Source organism: Eubalaena glacialis, chromosome 2, assembly GCF_028564815.1.
Source record: "Eubalaena glacialis isolate mEubGla1 chromosome 2, mEubGla1.1.hap2.+ XY, whole genome shotgun sequence".
Lineage (NCBI taxonomy): Eukaryota > Metazoa > Chordata > Mammalia > Artiodactyla > Balaenidae > Eubalaena > Eubalaena glacialis.
The window spans coordinates 140,845,823-140,868,243 of NC_083717.1; the positions used below are offsets into that span (position 1 = coordinate 140,845,823).

A 22,421-nucleotide genomic window follows, 5' to 3' on the forward strand; every position below is an offset into this window, starting at 1 on the left:
CTACACTATTTGTTGACTGTCCCTTTTATCAGAAAAGCAAAATTGTTCCCAGAGCTCTGCAGCAGATGTGCTTTTCAGACTCGTAATCCTTACATGGGGTTAGGTATATTGCTGCTCTGAACCAAAACAATGTTTTATTAGGAAGATGGTGAGAGGGAATGTTGGATAGTCAACTAAAAGTGTCTTGTCAAGTGGCTGGTACAACTTTCCTAAAGATAAGTTGTCAGCGTATTTCCAAATTTAATATACACAGGTCTTTGATGCAACAGTTCCATTGTTCAGAGTTTACCCATGAATAAGTTTCTGTTCCTTTGAATCATTCAGAGAACATGGTAGAAGTACAACTTTCTGGGCCTGAGCCTAGAACTCAGAATCATTGGCGTTGGGGCCAATGAATTAGTATTTTTTAAAAAATAGCTTATTAAGTGACTATTATGTGGAGCTAGGTTGTGTAGACTATAGAGAAACCCAGATTTTTAAAGGAGGCATAAAATTGCAAAAAAAAAAATTTTGTATCCAGCCAACCACTGGCATGTCATATCTGGAGCTGGTTTTTCTTAAAAACAAAACAAATGAAACAAAATACCTCCTTTTTTTAAAATTTTTTAATTTTTTTTAATACTTCAATTAAATAACTGCAGATAAGCCAGAAGAAGAAAGCGTCAGCCCAGTTATATGGGGAGAACAGCCATTAACACCAACTAATATTGTTAGTGTATTTTAATTTGGTATAAATCCTTACAGATCTGTGTGTAGCATGCATATAATATATATGTAGTGGTTATCTTTCTATATCAAGACAGGTGCACATATTTCCTTTTAAATTATTATTATTCCATTGTACAAATATGCCACCTGCTAAAGCAGTTTTCTTAATAACTACCCTCTTCTTTCGCTATAATAGTGTTCTAGTGAATGCTTTTAAACAAATAAATGTTTTTTATCTGATTATTTACATAACATAAAATATGCACAATTGCCATTTGGTATATTTTGTGCGACTGTCCTCCAGAAACATCTTTTTACTTGTTGCCAATTTGATATCTCATTGTTTTAATTTACATCTTTATTAGTAAAGATTCAGTCCTTTCATATATTTATTGGTCACACTTGCATTTATTTCTTTGAATTCATTTAGTCTTAATCCTTTTTTACATTATATTGTGCTATATTAACTAATCATGTATTCTGAGTGTATTTTAGGAGTAAATCAATTTTATGGTCTGTTTAGTTTTGAGAATAATCCCTATTTAAAAAGAAGACATGCCCTGTAATTTAATGATTCAGTTTCCATTTAAACTGTTAGTGGAAGAGATGAAGTGAATTGTGAAAATATATTGTAGTATTACCTTACAGGATAAAAGAATAATTCCTTATTATTTTATGGCCTTAACCATAAGATGACTTAATTTAAAAGATTTTATGAAGTAACCATCCACATGGTAAAACTTTCATAAATACATTTTTTATGATTTTTTATTTTTTGGCTGCGTGGCTTGTGGGACCTAAGTTCTCTGACCAGGGATCGAACCTGGGGCCCCAGCAGTGAGAGCACAGAGTCCTAATCACTGGACTGCCAGGGAATTCCCTTATAACTGGGTTTTTATTTTTATTTTTTTATTATTATTTCTTTTATAGCTATGTTTTTAGTAACACATTCACTTTAAAAATCACTTTAATTTTAAAACCTTAATGTGTATCTTCTATAATAAAATCAAACCTAGCTGCTAGGATTTAAAATTTATAGATATATTTCAACAGTATAACCTTCTTAAAAATCTATCCTGAGCTAAGTTATGAATTTCCCTCTGAAACATTTATATCCATGACCAGAATTTGTTTTGTTAGCTAAAGCCTCCAGAACAGATATTAAAGATATTGCTGTTTTTCAGGATTGGTAGCAAGATAGCATTCAGACATTAAAATTTAGATTCTTAGCTAGCTAAGGAACACTGAATTCTAGATATGATTGCTTCTTTAGGGAGCACGCTCAATACTCACTGTTTTATAGATGAAGGAGCTAGTTTTTACTCAGTCAACAATAAACTGGCAGAATTTTGGAAAATTTGTTATAAAATTTAATTTGTAATATAAAAACTAATAAACCTTCTGATTATGACTTACAGGAGAGCTCAAGAATCAAATTAATATATTCCTTTAATAGATAACTTGGGCTTTTAAAAGGTGGTTTTGATGATGCCAAATAAACATTTGGAAGATGTTTCTCTTTATGTTTCCACAGATCATTAACTGAAGAAAAAATAAACAGCCATGCAAAATTCTCACATGGATGAGTACAGAAATTCCAATAATGGCAGCACAGGCAACAGTTCAGAGGTAGTGGTAGATCAGTCTACTGATTTCAGTACTGAGATTATGAATGTTACAGAAATGGAACAGTCACCTGATGGATCTCCTAATGTGAATACAACTACGGAAGAAAATGAAATAGCAAATACTGTGGACCTTCCAGTGACAGAAACAGAAGCAAATTTCCCTCCAGAATATGAAAAGTTTTGGAAAACTGTAGAAAGTAATCCTCAGGATTTTACAGGCTGGGTATATTTGCTTCAATATGTAGAACAGGAGGTTAGTAACTATTTAAATGGGATTAGAGGGGACAGAATAATCAAGTAATATCAGACTAGGCCTTATTGTTTTGTAATTAAAGTTGCCTCTTTTATAATTTTCAGATTAAGTTGAAGAACATTTTAGATAATATTTTTTTAGCTTCAAAAATAATTTTCATAGCATTTGTACATTATGGAAAGTATTAGAATCAAAGTCTAATGTTTGTAATAATTGGTGTGTGTATGTATGTGTGTATAAAATTGCTGAAATAAAAAAATTACCTTGCTGTTTGACAGAATTAGTTCCTTCTGTTTCAAAGGATAAGATTGCATTTGTAGGAAAAAGGGCTGCTGTGTGTGTGGTTTTTAAGCCTGCCGTTTATTTTGAGATAATAACAGGCATACCTCGTCTTATTGCGCTTCACTTTATTGAGCTTCACAGATACTGCGTTTTTTACAAATTGAAGGTTTGTGGCAGTCCTGCATTGAGCAAGTCTGTTGATGCCATTTTTCCAACAGTATTTGCTCATTTCCTGTCTCTGTCACATTTTTGGTATTTCTTGCAGTATTTCAAACTTTTTCATTATTATGTTTGTTATGGTCACCTGTGATCAGTGGTATTTGATGTTACTATTGTAATTGTTTTGGCATTTTTTAGCAATATTTTTAAATTAAGGTATGTACATTGTTTTTTTAGACATAATGGTATTGCACACTTAATAGACTACAGTGTAGTGTAAACAGAATTTTTGTGTGCACTTGGAAACCAAAAAATTTGTGTGACCTGCTTTATTGCGATAATACGCTTTATTACAGTGGTCTGGAACTGAACCCGCAATATCTCTGAGGTATGCCTGTACATTTGAAAGGAATAATAGTTTTTGTGACAAAAATTTCCAAGATGTTTAAACACCTTGTTTTATTTTCATCAGAATCACTTGATGGCTGCCAGGAAAGCGTTTGACAAATTTTTCATACACTATCCGTACTGCTATGGTTATTGGAAAAAGTATGCAGACCTCGAAAAGCGGCATGACAACATTAAACAATCAGATGAGGTGCGTACATTACTGAATAAAGTTATCTCCATTAGGTACTGTAAGCCAAATAATAACAAAACAGAGACTTTTTTTGGCTGGCAGTACCTACGATTTATGGTCAAACAATTTTATAGGGTATTTTATTTGCATTTGTCACTCTTGTGGCATTTGTAGCTAATATTTTCTCTCTTTGTTGGCAGGTGCGTTAAACCTCTACAGTTTGTCAAGCTTTGCAGTGCAAGCCTCTGTATTACACTGCAGCTTAACAAGTAGGGCAGGGCTTTTCTCTCACTTACATTTATTTCTCATTTTCCAAACAATATAGTTGGTTTGCTAGTCACATTTGCTACGTCTTATTGCATTTTTGGTCAGACGCTGTCATTGATGCTCTAATGGGTCTGTGCCCTATGGTCTGTAACCCAAAGCCTGCCCACACAACCCGGTCAGAATGCAGGGACTGCTGCGCTTTGAAGATCAAGACTCTGCACGTGGGGATCAGAACATTGCCATGTTCTATCCAACCTCCACCCAAATGGTAATGGTAGATTATTTAAACAAAATTCCAGTAATTAGTATTTCTAAGGTTCACCGGATAACACAGTGTTGCCTCTCTGTTAAGAAATAATTAAATATTTGAAGTACAGTTTGTTGTTTTCTTCTTAGGTGTATCGCCGGGGGCTTCAGGCAATACCTCTTAGTGTTGACCTTTGGATACATTATATAAACTTCTTAAAAGAAACATTGGACCCTGGTGATCCTGAGACAAACAGTACAATAAGAGGGTATGTGAAACACTGATACTTAAATGTATTTAAAGATATAAATAAGTCAAGTATTCTGATATTGATAATAGAACTACTCATGAATGCTAAACTAAAAGTTTAACTTTCTTTTTCACTATTAAAAAAAATGATACACATAGTAAACTTATGCATGATTATTAAAAAATGTACATAACAAAGTCCTCCACCATTCCACACCCCCTTATGTCCCCAATCCCTCTCCTCTCATGGTTAATTATTTGGGGTGTGTTCTTTTAGATACACATAGATGTACATATATGTATGTATATATATTATACATTTTTGTTTGATTTTTTAAAAAAATTAACAGAATGTTTTAGAAATTCTCCCTACCATTTTTTTTAACCATTGCAAGAGTGTTTTATAGTATCAAGGTAGTATATTTTATTTGACCAAATTCTTATTTATAGGAAATAATTAGTGCTTCAGTGAACATCTCTTTACAAGTCAATGTTTATGTAAAGCACTCTAGAAATGGAACTTCTGTCAAAGGGAATCGCAGCTATGTTTTGTCAAATGTTCTTTTAAAAGTGGTACCAATTTTAAACTCCCACAGTGTATGAGGGTAGTCATTTTCCCATAGTCACGCCATGTTTTTTTTTTTTTTAACCTCCAGTAGTATTTCATTATCTTAGTTCACATATCTGTAGGTTGGTCATCCTGGTTTACCATCTTTTCAAATGCTGTCTGTATAAGGCATTTTTACATTGCTTGTTCATGTCATTTGCTCATTTTACTTTTGGATTGTCTTTGTTACTGATTATAGGAATTTAAAATGTGTTTTTGGTTTTTATTTTCATCAAATTATTTATATGTACATGTAGTTTAAAAAGTTAATGTTAAACTGCTTGTAACAAAAAGTGATCCCTCCACCTCTCCTTAAATATTTTAGCCGTTTCTTCTGATATTTTCCAACATGTTTATAACAGTAGCACTCTACTGCTTTCTGCTTCTCTCTCACTGCCTATAGACATTATCATTCTGTTATGGTAGATGAGAATTTTTAGTTCACTTATACCCTGTCTTCCCATTCCTCATCTTTCCAGCATGGATAGGTTTCATAGCTTTTTGTTTTTCCTGTAATTACCCCTTTCCTTCTCTCCCCCCTTTTTCCCATTTGCCTGGCTTTCTTTAAACATTTAAAATTTTCTACCCCCTCCAACAGCTACTTTCAGTAGTCAGTACTAATACTGACTTTCCACAACGTACAAATGCTATATAAGTTATTTTTTGAAACTAAAAAATGTATGTATCTAGTGTTATTCTACTTAATCTGAACATTACAAAAAGAGAATTATGTTCTGAGAAATGTAAATTCCATTTTTTTTCCTCCGTCTTGGAGATAGCCCTCCTGGAACCTCCTCTTCTGTAATCTGGACTGGTTGCTGTATTCTGATTCTGTTGTACAGCAGTTTTTGGATTTCCTCATTATCATGATTCTAGGAGATGTCTTTACCTTTTTCCTGGGTTTCAAGCTCTATTTATTAGAGCTTGTTAGATCCTACTCTTTCTTGGTTCATGCCTGCCTTTTAGAGGAGTACATCCCATAACTTTCTGATAAAGGATGCTTAGAATGAAAAAAATTTTTTTGTATCTTTATGTCTGAAACAATTGATGGTCCGGTGGGGTGTAGAATTTTGAGGTGAAAGTAATTTTTCTTTAGGGCTTTGAAGGCATTTCTCCATCTATCTTCTGGTGTTGCTTTTGAGAAGTATTATACCATTCTTCTTTTGAATTCTCTTTATGTGACTTGTTTTTCTTCAAGGAAGCTTTTAAAATGTTCTCTTTATCTTTGTAACTGCAATTGTAATGCTTTGGTGTGGACTTTCTTTTTCTAGTTAATTGTGCTTACTTAGTAGGCCTTTTCCATCTGGATGCTTTAAAGCACATCTTTCTAGTCTTAGAAATGTTATTATTGTGTACATTCTTATTTTGATAATTTCTTTCCCTTGGTTTTCTCTGTTGTTTTCAATAGTTGGATATTGGACCTTCTGTTTTAATCATTTAATTTTCTTATCTTTTTCCTTTTTCTCAATCTCCTAGGATTTGTTTGACTTTTTGAGGTATTTCCTTGAACCTTGTATTGGATTTTTAATAGCTGCCATAGGATTTTTAGTATCTAAGAATCTTTCCTCTTCTTTGAATATTCCTTTTCTTATAGCCTCCTATTCTTGTTATATGGCTTTTTTTTTTAATATCCATATTTTTTACTTTTTAAAATATTTATTATTATTTTAAATATTTATTTATTTATTTTATTTTGGTTGTGTCTGGTCTTAGTTGTGGCACGCGGGGTCTTCGTTGAGGCCTGTGGGATCTTCTATTGTGGCACGCGGGCTCTTTGTTGCGGTGCACGGCCTTCTCTCTAGTTGTGGTGTGAGGGTTTTCTCTCTCTAGTTGTGGAGCGCAGGCTCCAGGGCGCATGAGCTCTGTAGTTGTGGCACGTGGGCTGCAGAGTGCGTGGGTTCTGTAGTTTGAGGCACACGGGCTCTCTTGTTGAGGCGCTGGCTTAGTTGCCCCGCTGCATGTGGGATCTTAGTTCCCTGACCTGGGATCGAACCCGCGTCCCCTGCATTGGAACGTGGATTCTTTACCACTGGGCCACCAGAGAAGTCCCTGGCTGCATATCTTTTTAACATTTCTTTGAGGGTATTAAGGATAGTTGAAATTTTGTCTGCCCTCAGCACTGTTTTCTCTTTTTTGTTTGTTTGCTTGTTTTCATATCTGATACGTTCGATCTCTGGATTTCTGCTCATGTTAAAGATTCAATACTAATAAACTGAATGGAAGTTCTGTACTACATTGTTAGCTGGCATAAAGGGCTTCACAGTGCATGATCAGGTGGCTACTCAGGTTTTTGTTGGGGGACTCCCAGTGTTGGAATCCTTATATCTTATTCCTATACCAAGCAGTTTCTTCATTGAAGGATCATCTGATCTGCCTGGGGAGCATATACCTAGCTTCTGAAATCCCATAGCTGAGCAGGAAAGTGGGTTCAAGGCCTCTTACCATTCATTAAGCAAACCTTCCTCTAAACATTTTGTTCATTACCTGTCATCCTTCCTCTTCCAGTTACCTCCAGTTTTCTTAGTGTCTGGTGCATTAATTTCCTGAATCATTTTGGGATTCTGCAGAGGAATAACATGTATTTTAACTCTCTTGAAAATCTCAAACACAAACATACACGTTTGTGCACGTACCACACACACACACACATGCATGTTCTCTCAATGCCTTATGTGTATTAAACATATTTCCCCCAGTTTTGGCACATCTTTGTTTAGTGTATCTTTATCATATAGAGGTTTGTTTTTGTTTTTGTTTTTTTCTTACTGTGGTTCAATTTGCAATCTTTTATTGGTTTCTGAGTTTTGTGCTTATCTTGCCAAGAATATATAAATCTTGAATTTTTTTCTAATTCTTTTTATAGGCTTTTTTTAATAGTTCACTTATCTGACATTTAGCTTGTGTCTTTTGTGAAACAGATTAACCTTAGTTTGTGTCTTTTGCAAGTCACAGATTAACCTTTTATTTTTTCCATTTGGAATAGTCTATCTTTTCTACAATGATTTATTATTTTTTTATTTTTTAAATTAAAAAAATTTTTTTTGTGCATTGATTTAAAATACTTTATCATATACTAAATTCTCACATATACATAGATCTATTTTGTTTTCTTGGGAACTGTTTTGTTAATCCATTTTTCTGATACCGGGCCAGTGCCATACTTTTAATTATTATAGCTTTCTAGTTTCTTTTGGTACCTTTCAGGAAAATGCCTGCTGCTTTGTACTTTTACGAAAATGTTTTGCATCTTTGTATGCTAGATGAATGTTAGAATTTGTTTTTTTCTCTTCCATCCAAAATTTCTTAGAGCTTTGATTGGCATTCAGTTAAAGTTGTAGATTAATTTAGGTAGTGTAGTTTATACTGTTAAAAATCCCTCTTGATTCTAATATTTATTTTGAAAACATGTATCTAAAATTTTATCCCATTGGGATATCAAATCCAGTGATTAAAGTTGCTTACAGAAATCTCTTCAGATGAGCTAAGTATTTTAAAATAAATGATTTTGTAGTAAACTGTAACTGTGGAATTTTATAATTAGAGAATTTTGAGAGTTTTAAAATATATGTATATTTCTCATTACCTGACAAGGCAGCTGGACCCCTTGTTGGAGAGTTGTTTTGCCAGAAAATTATTTCTTAAAGTGAGATAAACTTTGTCTCTTTGTCTTTTGCCCTAAAGGAATCTATTCAACAGACATTTCAAGTTTAACGAGTATTTTAGTGTCTACTGTGTTACTCTTATATGTTTGCAGTGTAATTTGCATTGCAAATTTATATCATATAAAACAATATAGTTACATAAAATTACATTTACCTATTCCCTTTATGTTTTCTCTTTTTTTTAAACAACTATCATACACTTTTCTACTATTCCTTCTTCCTTTTAATCTCTACTTGTATAAAGTTGAATATAATTTTGAATTTAGCATTATCTTCTAAAATTTAGAAATATTTTATTTTTATTTTTTTGCTTTTTTAGAAATGGAGGTATAATTGATGTGTAACATATTAGTTTCAGGAGTATGACAATGATTTGATATTTGTATACATTGCAAAGTGTAGAAATAATATTTTTAAAGTGATTTTATCTTGGAAAGATAACTTAGAGGTAATTTAATTTTTCAGAACTTTTGAGCATGCTGTTCTAGCTGCAGGAACAGATTTCCGATCTGACAGACTCTGGGAAATGTATATAAACTGGGAAAATGAACAGGGAAACCTGAGAGAAGTTACAGCTATATATGATCGTATTCTTGGTATTCCAACACAGCTGTATAGTCATCATTTTCAGAGGTGAGTGGAAAAACCAGGTCGTTAAAATTTTTTTGTGATTACTCAGGTAATTAATTTCCAATAATGAGGATACTTATTCTCTTGAAATGTAAGATTCTATTAGATGCAAACAGGAATAAATTTTCTTGCTCGATAATCACAAGTTATACACTTTTAAATTTTGACATTTTCAGTATAGCTTATAAAATGTTTAGGAACTTTACTGGTTTTAGACAGAAGGTTCTCTTTATCTGTTTTATAGGTGAGGAAACGATAGGACTCCTGTTTTTTGTCTAAGATATTTCAGAGTAATGAAGGAATGAGAGAAAAGAATCTAAGTTTAATTATTCTTTATGGTTAACGCAGTACATGGCACATAATAGATGCTTATTTAAAACATAATGATTTACTAAAGGTCCATTCTTGTGATTCACAAACATCTTATATCCAAAAGAGCAAAAAATGTATTTTATGTAGTAAGTCCTGTTTATATTCAAACAATCAAAAATAATTTCAGTTTAATTTTCTACTATGATAATCTGTTATGACTGGTATCATTTCGTTTTAATGAGTGCTGTTAAAACAACTAGTTCTGTGTACTGTGATTTCCATGTTTCTGATGTATTCAAAGTATCCCACTAATAAGGATCCCACTAATACGGACTTAGTCTTTCTGAACAAGAAAGTTATGAGGACTGTGTTGATAAATGATAAATGTTTGCTATTCTTAACTGCCATATTTCTGTCATAATTTTTATAACTACTATTGTGGTAGAGTCTGTAAACTTTAGGTAGTTATTAAGTAAGTGATTTTCTAAATTTTTCTTTACTAACAAATTAGAAAACTTTATGAAACGTTTGTACAGAACTGTGGATCAATTTGCTAAGCTATGTAGACCCAGGTTAGAAACAGAAAGCATGTGGTTCTGAATATACCATCTCTGTTTTTCATGAAATAGAGGAGGTGGGCAGGTTTCTAGGGTATAATGACCTAGGGAGACACTTGCTGAAAGAGATTATTAACACAAGGGTTGGCATGTGGAGACGCTTGGTGAATATTTGTTGACTGAATTAAAAAAGTTAAAAATATATTTTTAATGTTTTTTTAAAAGCCTTTAAAAAAGATTTTAAAAGTTATCTGGGACAAAGTGGGTTCCTTTCATAAACCAATTCTTCTAGGGTCTAAAATATAGATAAAATATATGATTATAATAATTGTTGGTAAGAAAAAATATGACTAGGAAACAGTTATACAGATAGTGTTCTGAGTGCCTTATAACTCATTTAATCATCACAATAAACCAGGTATAGGTATAGGTACTATTATTTATCTACATTTTATGGAAGTAGAGGCAAAGAAAGATTAAAGTATTTGCAAAAGGTCACAGAATTAGTAAGTGGTTGGAAGCTGATTGGAACCTAGACAGTGTGGCCCCAAAGTTCTTGGTGTAGTATTTTTTTTTTTTTAATATTTCACTGGGCTTTTAAAAATGCATGTATGAGTATAATAGAGATTAGTGGATTGCATTACACATACTGCTTTTTAATCTACTCTTTTTCACTTAATGTAATGAGACCCACTTTCCTTATGAGTATAGCAAACTCAGAAGTAGTGTTGGTATAAGTAAATCTTACAGTTTATGTAAGTAAACTAATTCACATGACTAATTGCTTTGAGAACTGCTGAAATGTTTTCTTTTGCCAAATATACTTCTCCTATTTAAAGTCAGTTATTTAGCGCTTGCCATGTACCAGATGATATGCATTTAAGTTGTAGGAATAAAGGCCCAAAGAAGATATGTATGCATTGACTTGGCCCTCAAGTTGCTCAAAAGTGTAGAAGAGGAAGCATGTGCTAAAGGAACTAAGTGCTGTAATAGAAATATTTCTATTGTGTAGGCTTGTATATTGGATGTACACTGAACATTATCTCTAAGAAAATATCTAATTTAAAATCCTCCTTAGCATGAGTACTTTTGTGATATGATCTAATTCCTCAGGCCCAGTCCCTGGTAGTTCTTAAACTCTAGACATAACCTGAGTACTGATAATTTCCCAAAGGGCAGTGATGTTTTATGCTTTTATGACTGTAATACCTTTTCCACTTTGCATTTGTCTGGTGAACTCATATTCCTTAAGACCCATACAGCTTAATGTTTTCTCGGTGACACTTTTTCCAGTTCACCTAAACAGAAGTGTCTGTTTTGTCTTTTGTGCCAGCACTCTACCTACATTTATTTCATTTATCTTAGCACTGATAACACTGTTTTGAATTTATGTCTCTTGTATCCTCACATGTCTGTCATTTTCTGAGGATTTTTAATTCTTTTTGGCCTTAATACCTAGGAATAGGTATTTTCCTTTACGGAAAAACCCAAACAGACTTTTTAGCCAACCCAGTATTAGGCACTCAGCCATTCTATATTGAATAAATTAGCTTTATAGTAGAAAAAGCTAATGGAGTATTACTGTTCAGTATTATGCATATTTTATCACCATGTGAAAGAAGTTTATATATATAATGTGGCAATTATTTTATTTTATTTTATTTATTTTTATTGTATTTTATTTTTTAATTTATTTTTTGGCTGTGTTGGGTCTTTGTTGCTGCTCACGGACTTTCTCTAGTTGTGGCAAGCAGGGGCTACTCTTTGTTGTGGTGCGCGGGCTTCTCACTGCGGTGGCTTCTCTTGTTGCAGAGCATGGGCTCTAGGCACGCAGGCTCAGTAGTTGTGGCTCGCAGGCTGTAGAGTGCAGGCTCAGTACTTGTGGCACAGGTGCTTAGTTGCTCCGCGGCATGTGGGATCTTCCCGGACCAGGGCTCGAACCTGTGTCCCCTGCATTGGCAGGAGGATTCTTAACCACTACGCCACCAGGGAAGTCCAGTTATTTTAAATTTATGTTCTATAAGTAGTTATTTTTCAGTTTTACCTTATTTCAAGTTTCTTATCTATGTCTTGACAATTTTTACTTTTAATATTTATTTGAGTATTAAATGTATTCATTTTCATACTGCACATTTGAGAGTTACTTCCTCATTTAAAAATTTTTTTAATAAGGCAATCTGTATTTTTGTTCTCCTGGTGATAAAATAGGTCAAGTTAAGCCTCTGTATTCATTGATTTTGCAAAATTTAAATTAGTTTCCAATGTTATTCACGTTTGTGAAAGTTTTTTTTTTTTTTTTTTTTTTTTTTTTTTGGCCATGCCATGCGGCATGCAGGATCTTAGTTCCCCTACCAGGGATTGAACCTGTGCCCCCTGCATTGGGAGCACAGAGTCTTAACCCCTGGACCGCCAGGGAAGTCCCTGTGAAAGTCTTAAAATCCATAAAAATCCAGGTGTCAGTAGCCTAAATCAATTTTAAGAAACTTGAGGAAAAAATCCATAAGGTTAGAGCATATGGTACATGTACAAACATGTCTGATAATTAGGTTGAAGAGGTAGGTCTGGGTCAGAGGCTAGGTCAGAATATGAAAGACTTCAAGGAGATTGGATTTTAACCTGAATGCAGGGTAAACATTGAAGTCATTTTGGCATGAGGGTGGTATATGATCCTGTTTACTATTTTATTTTTCATGTTTACTTTTTAATAACATTTTTGATAGCAGTATTGAGGTGGGGTTAGAAGCTGTGAGACTAGAGGCTGGAAGACCGGTTTATGTTTATCTAGCTGAGTAGTGAGGAGGGCATGAAGTCATATTTAGAAGGTAGACTAAATTGGACCTAGTATCCAGTGGAATGTAAGAGATAAGGTAGGTGGAAGAGATTCGGCAACTTAGTGGTTGACAATATCAAGATTAGAAATGTTGGGACTTTCCTGGTGGTCCAGCGGGTAAGACTCCATGCTCCTGATGCAGGGGGCCTGGGTTCGATCCGTGGTCTGGGAACTAGATCCCACACGCGTGCCACAACTAAGAGTTCGCGTGCTGCAACTAAGAGTCTGCATGCCACAACTAAGAAGTCTGCATGCTGCAACTATGAAGCCCGCATGCTGCAACTAAAGATCCCACACGCTGCAACTAAGAAGCTGATATGCCGCAACTGAAGATCCCACATGCCGCAACGAAGATCCCGCGTGCTGCAACCAAGACCCTGTGCAGCCTAAATAAATAAATAAATATTAAAAAATAAAGATTAGAAATGCTGAGGGTGTTGGTTTGTGGATGAAAGTGACACACTTATAGACATGTTGTATATAAGGTTCCAAATTGAGATGGTGTAGATATTTTAGCTCCTCAACTTGGTGTTTTTGATTAAACTTTGTATATGTGTGTATATATATATATATATATATATATATATATATATATACACACACACACACTAGTGTGTGTAGATAAATGACATGTTTTTCAAAACACTCTTTGCTTAAAATCTATATTTCTTTATGCAGAGTGTTGGCAGTTGTATATACTAAGCTGAAATTTAGGGAAAAGGTTTGGGCTTAAGATAGAGTTGTAAAGTCATAGTATGCTTATTATTTCAAGCTGTATTAATAAGATTGGACAGAAAGTATATAAAAATAGATGAGAACAAAATGCAGAGCGGAATCATTGGGCATACTAGCATTTGGGGGCAGGCTGGAATCAAGGAGCAGTCAGAGACTTGGAGGAAAACCAAGAAAGTGGTAACTCGGAGCCCAGGGTGAAGAAGGTTCTAAAAGGAAGGTTAGTTAACAGCCTTAAGTATTGAGGACATTATTAGGATAGAGGCTGTACTATAAAACAAGTATCCATTTAATTTTGCATGTAAGAGGTACTTGGTGACTTTAATTAGGGCAATTTCATTGGAGTGTTTGGCACAGACACGTGAATTCAGGAGTAATTGGTAGGTGAGGAAGGAACTGCAAAATTTGTTGATCATTTATAAGTAATCATTTATAATTTAAACATGGATTGCTGTATTTAATTTTATAGTCACTTGACAGATGAGAAAACCAAGATTTAGAGAAGGGAAAAACTTCCTGCAAGTCAAATAATTAGTAATGGACAGAAGTAGGATTTCAATGTATGACTTGTCCACGCCTTCTTCATTCCACTGCAAAGGCAGGAAGGAAATGAAGATGTCTGTAGACTGTTTTATCAAGTGGTAGGTTGTTACTGTAGAAAAGGAGAAAGGGTGTGGTGTTTTGGCTTCTTTAAATCAGAGTTCCTTTGAAAGAGTAATGTGTAGTAGAAATGTAACGTGGGATCTAAAATTATACTTCATATATAGAGCTTGTATTTTTATTGTTTTCCTTTAGATTTAAAGAACATATACAGAATAACCTACCTAGAGATCTTCTAACTGGTGAACAGTTTATTCAGCTGCGAAGGGAATTAGCTTCTGTAAATGGGCATAGTGGTGATGATGGTCCTCCTGGTGATGATCTACCGTCAGGAATTGAAGACATAACTGATCCAGCAAAGGTAACCAGACTTATTAAAAAAAATCTTTCAGTGCATGAGAAACTAAACTTTTATGTCCCTTGACTGCATGTGTGGTATGACTTGTAGCTCATATAAAATCAATTTCTGATTAAGGCAGGTGGGAATTCTTTAGCTAGCTTGATTTAGAGTAGATAATGTGTTTTACTATGAGACACCTGAAACTGTTAGCTTAGAAGGATTATTTGGCCTATGTTGTGATGTACTAGCCCTGTTTTTTGTTTTTAAAAAGGCATATGAGAAAGTGGTTTATTAGGAAATACTTTCACAGATTTCAGTATTGTTAATTGTACTTTGCACATAATTGATAACGGTTAAAAACCCATCACTATTCTAAGACTATAGTATGGGTGGTTGATACTTAAATGTAAGCAGTGATATTTGAAATTTTAGTATATAACTTGTGTGATTAAAATTTTTTTTCTTCCCTAGCTAATTACTGAAATAGAAAACATGAGACATAGAATCATTGAAATTCATCAAGAAATGTTTAATTATAATGAACATGAAGTTAGTAAAAGGTGGACATTTGAAGAAGGTGTAAGTGCTTGCTTTTTTGTTATTGTCGTTATAGGCTTCAAAATGCAGCTAGGAGTAATGTATTTTTCTTTTAGTTTTGAGTGATGTCTCTGCCTTTTATTTTTGCTTATTTAAGTAATGAGATATTTGTCCTACTTATGGCTACCATTATCAGTTTTCCATTATTAATTTGAACCATTTTATTACAGTTGTTCAATTTTTAAAATCAGTTTCATTGAGTTTTATGTACAACAAAATGTACCTATTTTAGGTACAGTAAAATGAGGTGGTTTTTTTTTTCAGAATTCTAATTCTTTATTTCTGGTTTTTTTTAAACATCTTTATTGAGATGTAATTCGCATGCCACATATAGATCACCCATTTAAAGTGTACAGTTCAGTAGTTCTTAGTATATTCACAGATAGGTACATACAGTTAATTTTAGAACATTTAATTGATGTTAATTTTAGGACATTTTCATCATCCCAAAAAGAAATCCCTTACTCTTTAGCTTTCACCCCTCTACTCCCTCATCTGCTTACTGCCCCCAACTCCCAGCCCTAAGGTACCGCTAATCTACTTTCTGTTCCTATAGGTTTCCCTGTTCTGGCTTTTCACATGAATGGAATCATGTAGTATGTGGTTTTTTGTGACTGGCTCGTTAAATGAGTTTTGACAAATGTATATGCATTGTGATCACCACAACAATCAGGATATAGAACTACTCTGTCACCTCAGAACCCCTTTTCAGTCAGTAACCTACACCGCACTCCTACCCCAGGCAACCACTGATCTACTTTCCTTTTTTTTGTTGTTATATTCACTAGTTTGTTTTATTTTTTAGATTCCACATATAAGTGATAGCATATGTATGTCTTTCTCCTTCTGACCAACTTCACTTAGTATGATAATCTCTAGTTGCATCTATGTTGTTGCAAATTGCATTATTTTGTTCTTTTTTATGGCTGAGTAGTATTCCATTGGTGTATATATACCACATCATCTTTATCCATTCATCTTTGGATGGACACTGATCTGCTTTCTGTTACTGTTGTATAATTGTTCAATTCTAAAATACTCAGCAAAGAATACAGTTTTCTGAACATAAAATTGTGTAGTTCTGTTAAAATGACTGGGTAAGTGGAAAATACATTCTGTTCCTTCAATTTATAAAGCCTAAGTAATTAAAGGGATTTTAATTTTAGAAGTTTCTTTAATCATAAGATGTGATTAAAATTTTTTGGTTCATTATTGTATTTATAATTTAAATAATTTGTATTACTGTAGTCATACATATTTTGGTGTTGGTACTGGTTTACTATCATTGTCATGTCATGCTTTTTATTATAGATTAAAAGACCTTATTTTCATGTGAAACCATTGGAAAAGGCACAACTGAAAAACTGGAAAGAATACTTAGAATTTGAAATTGAAAATGGGACTCATGAACGAGTTGTGGTTCTCTTTGAAAGATGTGTCATATCATGTGCCCTCTATGAGGAGTTTTGGATTAAGGTAAGAAAATTATATGCTCTGAAACTTGAATATATTATAAACATTGATCTAGTGACTAACCTTTTTTGTACTTCTGTTGAATGTTGTTCATATAACTATATCTGTTGCATTAGGAGATGGTCTGCTTGCAACCAGATTTGACTGCTGCATATGCCAACCTCGTTGCCTCTCTTCGTCCTTCCTTACAGAAACTAGTCTAGTGGTTCAATAAAGGTGCTGAATGGGTTTAAAAATAGAATTTTATCGTTCTGTCACATATTTAATGGCTTGTTCAACTGTAAATTATTCAGTATTTCCTCTGTTTCTGTATGTAGTATGCCAAGTATATGGAAAATCATAGCATTGAAGGAGTGAGGCATGTCTTCAGCAGAGCTTGCACAATTCATCTCCCAAAGAAACCCATGGTGCATATGCTTTGGGCAGCTTTTGAGGAACAGCAGGGTAAGAATGAGGAAATTCAGTTGATATTTTGGGATTTAAGTTACTTTAGGATAAAGTTATAGGAATTGAGTCTTGAGGGATGGTGTAAAGCAGAGGTCAGGTAAACTTTTTCTATAAAGGGCCAGATAGTAAATATTTTAGGCTTTGCAGGCCATATGGTCTCTTTCCTAATAACTCTGCCACTGTAGCTCCAAAATAGCCATAGACAATACATAAAAAAATGAACATAGCTGTTTTCCATTTCAAAAAAAAAAAAAATAGCCAGAGGGCTGGATTTAGCCTGTGGGCTGTTATTTGCCAATACCTGGCATAAAGGATATTTCATAAGTTTAAACAAAAGCATGAACATTTAATTACTATTTCTAGGTAATATTAATGAAGCCAGGAATATCTTGAGAACATTTGAAGAATGTGTTCTAGGATTGGCAATGGTTCGTTTGAGAAGAGTAAGTTTAGAACGACGGCTTGGAAATATGGAAGAAGCTGAACGTTTGCTTCAGGAAGCCATTAAAAATGCCAAATCAAATAATGAATCATCATTTTATGCTATCAAACTAGCCCGGCATCTTTTCAAAATACAAAAAAACCTTCCAAAATCAAGAAAGGTGCTTTTGGAAGCTATTGAAAGAGACAAAGTATGTATTTGTGTTTTTTAGAATGTCTTCCATAAAAAAAAAAGTAGTCTTTTTTGTTGTTGTTTTCATTCTGGCAACTATGATGAAAGGTTTGGTCTGTATGTAATATATTTTATTACTAAATGAAGACAACAGTCCCTCTAAACTGATGTTGCCATTCTTTTAAAAAATTTTCAAATTATTATGCATTAAAAGGTTGAGAAAATTAACATTATTGGATTTTCTATTTTCTCCACATTTAGAAATTTTACAGCAAGTTTATTGATTATTAAGTAGAGTAGAGGGCCTGAGAACACTTTATAAACAAAAGTATGGCAGTTGCCTACATTGTAGCAAATGTAGCAGTGAGATTATTCTCCTTTTCTAAAGTATTTCCTTTTATATATCAACTGATGTCAAAAGACAGTGTCTAGGAAATTTCTCATTTTTTAGATTTTCGGCTAATGACAGGTCTGTTTAAGACACAGGTTTATAAGAGGTTTGCTTCCAGCTGCAGTTGAGGAAGATTATCTATGGTTGTGAAGATTTAGATTACTGGGAACTGTAGAGATCATTTTTTTATTTTTTACTTCATATTTGTTATGGTAGGTCAAGCTACATTAAACCCAAGATAGGATATAGGGTTTTAATTTATTGGCATTTAACAATTTGCATAGTTTAGGAGATGCTAGGATGATGTCTCTACCTACCAATGTGCTTAGTAGTTTTTTACCTGTTTATTAGATGTATGCTGAAAAAATTTAACATGAATTACATTTTAATACAATTTTCAATATTGAATTTTTCAAGTTGAGACATAAAAATTAAGGCATTTAAAATATCTCTGGTCTAATCAAAATATCTTAGAGATATGATTAATTGGTACTGCTTTTTACACAGGAGAACACAAAGTTATACCTCAATTTACTTGAAATGGAATATAGTGGTGACCTCAAACAAAATGAAGAAAATATCCTAAATTGTTTTGACAAAGCTATACATGGTTCATTACCTATGAAAATGAGAATTACATTTTCTCAGAGAAAAGTGGAATTTCTTGAAGATTTTGGTTCAGATGTTGATAAGTAAGATCTTAATTATATATTATTATCTGTCTGAATAGTAATAGAGCACTGATAATTTTGGATGGGAATTTGATGATGAGTACAAAATAATATATTGTTAAACTTAAAACGTTTCCTAGGTTTCTTTTTCCTTGGGTATATGTGGGGGTAAATTCAGTTTTGCAAATGTCTATGTGCTTAATGAGAGGACATATGGTTTGTCTTTCCTTCAAAATTATTTTCAGAATTTTAGCATGGTAATTTAAACAGTGAGTAGATGAGAGAAGGCAGGAGGCAGGAATTCTATGAAAAAGGAAATGGGTGAAGGATTGAATCCTGAAACACAGAAACATTTTATATATAGACCACCAAAGGTAGATGGGGTTTTCTGGAATAGGAATGCCATCTCAGATTAGAGAAGAGGATGGGTGTGGTTTTACAGATCATGCCTTAATGACCTCATCTTCATGCATTATAAAAGGCTAAAAGATGAGGGTGGGGAAAAGGACAAGTTTAAAATTTAAATCTGCAAAATAGAAGAGTAGAAATATTGATTAGAGCATTGCTGCCATTGCCATTCCTTTCTTACCTGGTTCTAGTAAGGAAATACCCCAATTCCTGTTAGGCAAGTGTGTATACATTTTTGATGGCTGAGTAAGATTTTTTTTAAAAATTTATTTATTATTTATTTATTTTTTATTTTTGGCTGTGTTGGGTCTTCGTTTCTGTGTGAGGCTTTCTCTAGTTGCGGCAAGCGGGGGCCACTCTTCATCTCGGTGCGCGGGCCTCTCACTATCGCGGCCTCTCTTGTTGCGGAGCACAGGCTCCAGATGCGCAGGCTCAGTAGTTGTGGCTCACGGGCCTAGTTGCTCCGCGGCATGTGGGATCTTCCCAGACCAGGGCTTGAACCCGTCTCCCCTGCATTGGCAGGTAGATTCTCAACCACTGCGCCACCAGGGAAGCCCGCTGAGTAAGATTTTAATTAAACTGAAAAACATTTAATATGAGTTACATTTTAATACAACTGTATATATGTGCTTGGCACATTAAAAGTTTTATAATTACCTAATGTAAAGTACAGTAACAGTCTAATGAGGGGAGGAGGTACTGGTCTTTTGATAGACAAAGAGAGGCTTAAAGAGAGATTAGGCAGTTTTTCCAAGGTCACTTAGCTATTACATTGTGCAGCTGGGATTAGAACCTACTTCGGAGCTTGTGTTCTTAACCACCTCATGTGCTGTATGTGTCTTCTTTTTGTTTTGTACTGAAGAAAGTATACAAAAGAAATGGCATATGTAATTCTAGCTTTTAGTCTAGTTGGATGGTATGGTGACTAGAGAGGCTGTACATAAGTATGTGAGGTAGCATATAACTGTTAAGAAGGCTGTGATCTCTCTGGAACAGAATGTATTTGGCATCTTTCATAGAGGAGGTGGGGCTTCATTTAGTTATTACTGGATTCTGATAAGCTAAGGAGAGGATAAAATGGTGGAAGCAAATTAAAGTTCATGTAGAAGAACATCTGCTTGATTGGAGGGTTTTATGAAGCGGTAAAAGCTTGATGCTAAATGTGCTGTGTCTTAAAAGCTAGACTGAGTTCTGAGCACATGTACACGGTTGACAGTAGGAAGCTATTAGAGTTTTGAATTAGATTAAATGACATATTTAAGTTTGGCAGTAATATACAGACAAATCTGAGGTTCGACACAAGGATGCCAATTAGGCCCTTGCAAATATAGTTATGGAGGGTCTGAGTATCGGGTCTAAGATTGTTGTATTTGAAATTTTAAAAGGGAGTGATATAGAAAATAAATGAGTCGCTTAGAAATTTAGGTAGCAGTGTAATGAATTGGTAAGAATTAATGTTCAAGTCAGACAAATATAGGATTAAATCCTAGCTCTCGCTTAATATTTTGTATTCCTCAGTTTTCAGATTTTCTCATATGAATATTGAGTCTCTTGTTGCCAACCCATGAGTTGTTAAAGGTCTTAAGGAAATTAGTCCATTTAAAGTCCTTTATGTTGAGTAAACACTGAACCAGAGATTACTGGTATTGACAGTTTTTGCCCCTGGAATATTTTGGGACCAGTGTTACTGTTAATTGTGTACATATGCAGGCTGTCCAGGGAAGTTGAACATGCATGTAAACATCAAGGTCATTTCCACAGAAATGTTAATTATCTGTGTTCGGGTTTCTGATTACCTTAAATAAGGCCATCTTTGTCTTTCTAAAAAATATTTAAGAAAGTGGTAAAAGGAGGGCATTTCGTGGTGGTCCAGTGGTTAGGACTCCACGCTCAAAAAAAAAAAAGAAAATGGTAAAAGGAAAACAAAATCATTATGATTTTAAAGTCAGTTTGGCTTCAAGTGACATTGTTTTTGAAGTTCTAAGTTCCAGGTGAGACCTATAATACATATCACATTATTTATTAAAAATTATCTTTTTAATCAATGATAACTAATTATACCGTAGTTTTATTTTAGTTCTAATTCAGTTTATCACATGGCCGAAGTTTACACTTTATCCTAGCTGGTGGCAGGTGTCTTTAAGAAGCATTGTTAAGTTAGATCTCAGAAGTATACAAATTATGTAACTGTCAGGACTCGTGGTTGCATTGGATGAAAACATATTGTCAAGGTCACTGTCTTTGTTGTGTGATAGCTCCTTAGTCGGGCTCTCCCCATGTGTTACAAATAATAAAAATGGGTAGCTCTTGGCCAGTATCCCATCAGCTTTAGCCCACTGTAGTACAGAGAACAGGCACTTTTTCAGTAGCTCAGTCAGAAATCCTGGGACTTACTGACAGCCTGGTTTGAGTCACATGATCACCTCTAAACCAGTCATTGGTCAGAGATACGTAGTAAGGTAATTGGCTAGGCCTGTATCTCTGAAGCCTCATTTGAATCACATGGACCGAGAAGGGAAGTGCAAGGCAGTGGTTTGCCAAAGCAAATAACATAGAAAAGGTAGCTGGGGGCAGTTTTGCCTGCTGGATCATTTTTTTTCCCAAAAGGATGTTCATTGCAACATGCTTTTGTTTCCCTAAGTGGAAATAACTTAAAAACTTTAAAAATTTAAGTTTGGCTTTTATGTATTCCAAAGGATTGTTTTTCCTTCCCTCTCAGGCTTCTGAATGCTTATGATGAACATCAAACACTCCTAAAAGAACAGGATTCTTTAAAAAGGAAAGCAGAAAATGGGTATGTAACTTCCTGCTGAATCAGGAAGGGATGCTTAAAAGAAGACATTTCATTGTGGAAATCCCTTTAAAGATAATTATTACCTTCCTGTTGTAATTTATTTTCATGATTTGAAATCATATAAAACAGAGTGGTCAAGAACTTCAGATGAATGTACACAGGTGACATTCATCCATTTGTTAAAAGTACTTATCTCTGGGAATTCTGAAAGTTTCCATTTTGACCTTTATTTAGATCAGAAGAACCAGAGGAAAAGAAAGCACACACAGAAGATACAACTTCATCATCTACACAGATGATTGATGGTGATTTACAGGCAAATCAAGCTGCATATAATTATAGTGCCTGGTATCAAGTGAGTTTACATAATTATAATTGAATTTT

The 22,421-nt window shown here is 34.1% G+C and overlaps 1 protein-coding gene and 1 non-coding gene across 6 annotated transcripts in view; both read left to right on the forward strand.

Annotated features, from left to right (window-relative positions):
- PRPF39 (pre-mRNA processing factor 39) overlaps positions 1 to 22,421 on the forward strand; it is a 35,727-nt gene that overhangs the window by 12,427 nt on the left and 879 nt on the right. The window contains exons 1-13 of one of the 5 annotated variants that reach the window (XM_061182494.1): positions 3,576 to 3,628; positions 3,811 to 3,879; positions 3,983 to 4,145; positions 4,274 to 4,392; positions 9,108 to 9,275; positions 14,499 to 14,664; positions 15,115 to 15,222; positions 16,552 to 16,716; positions 17,031 to 17,157; positions 17,524 to 17,792; positions 18,672 to 18,856; positions 21,963 to 22,037; positions 22,272 to 22,392. In XM_061182494.1, the coding sequence (XP_061038477.1) occupies positions 4,059 to 4,145; positions 4,274 to 4,392; positions 9,108 to 9,275; positions 14,499 to 14,664; positions 15,115 to 15,222; positions 16,552 to 16,716; positions 17,031 to 17,157; positions 17,524 to 17,792; positions 18,672 to 18,856; positions 21,963 to 22,037; positions 22,272 to 22,392 (1,590 nt within the window). In that variant the 5' untranslated portion in view covers positions 3,576 to 3,628; positions 3,811 to 3,879; positions 3,983 to 4,058. Of the gene's footprint in view, positions 1 to 2,242; positions 2,590 to 3,502; positions 3,629 to 3,810; positions 4,146 to 4,273; positions 4,393 to 9,107; positions 9,276 to 14,498; positions 14,665 to 15,114; positions 15,223 to 16,551; positions 16,717 to 17,030; positions 17,158 to 17,523; positions 17,793 to 18,671; positions 18,857 to 21,962; positions 22,038 to 22,271; positions 22,393 to 22,421 lie in introns of those variants that run through there. The other 4 variants (XM_061182491.1, XM_061182495.1, XM_061182493.1 and 1 more) reach the window with 4 other exon arrangements.
- Positions 17,864 to 17,949, forward strand: LOC133086091 (small nucleolar RNA SNORD127). The gene has a single exon (XR_009699871.1). It is a non-coding gene; the product is annotated as a small nucleolar RNA SNORD127 (small nucleolar RNA).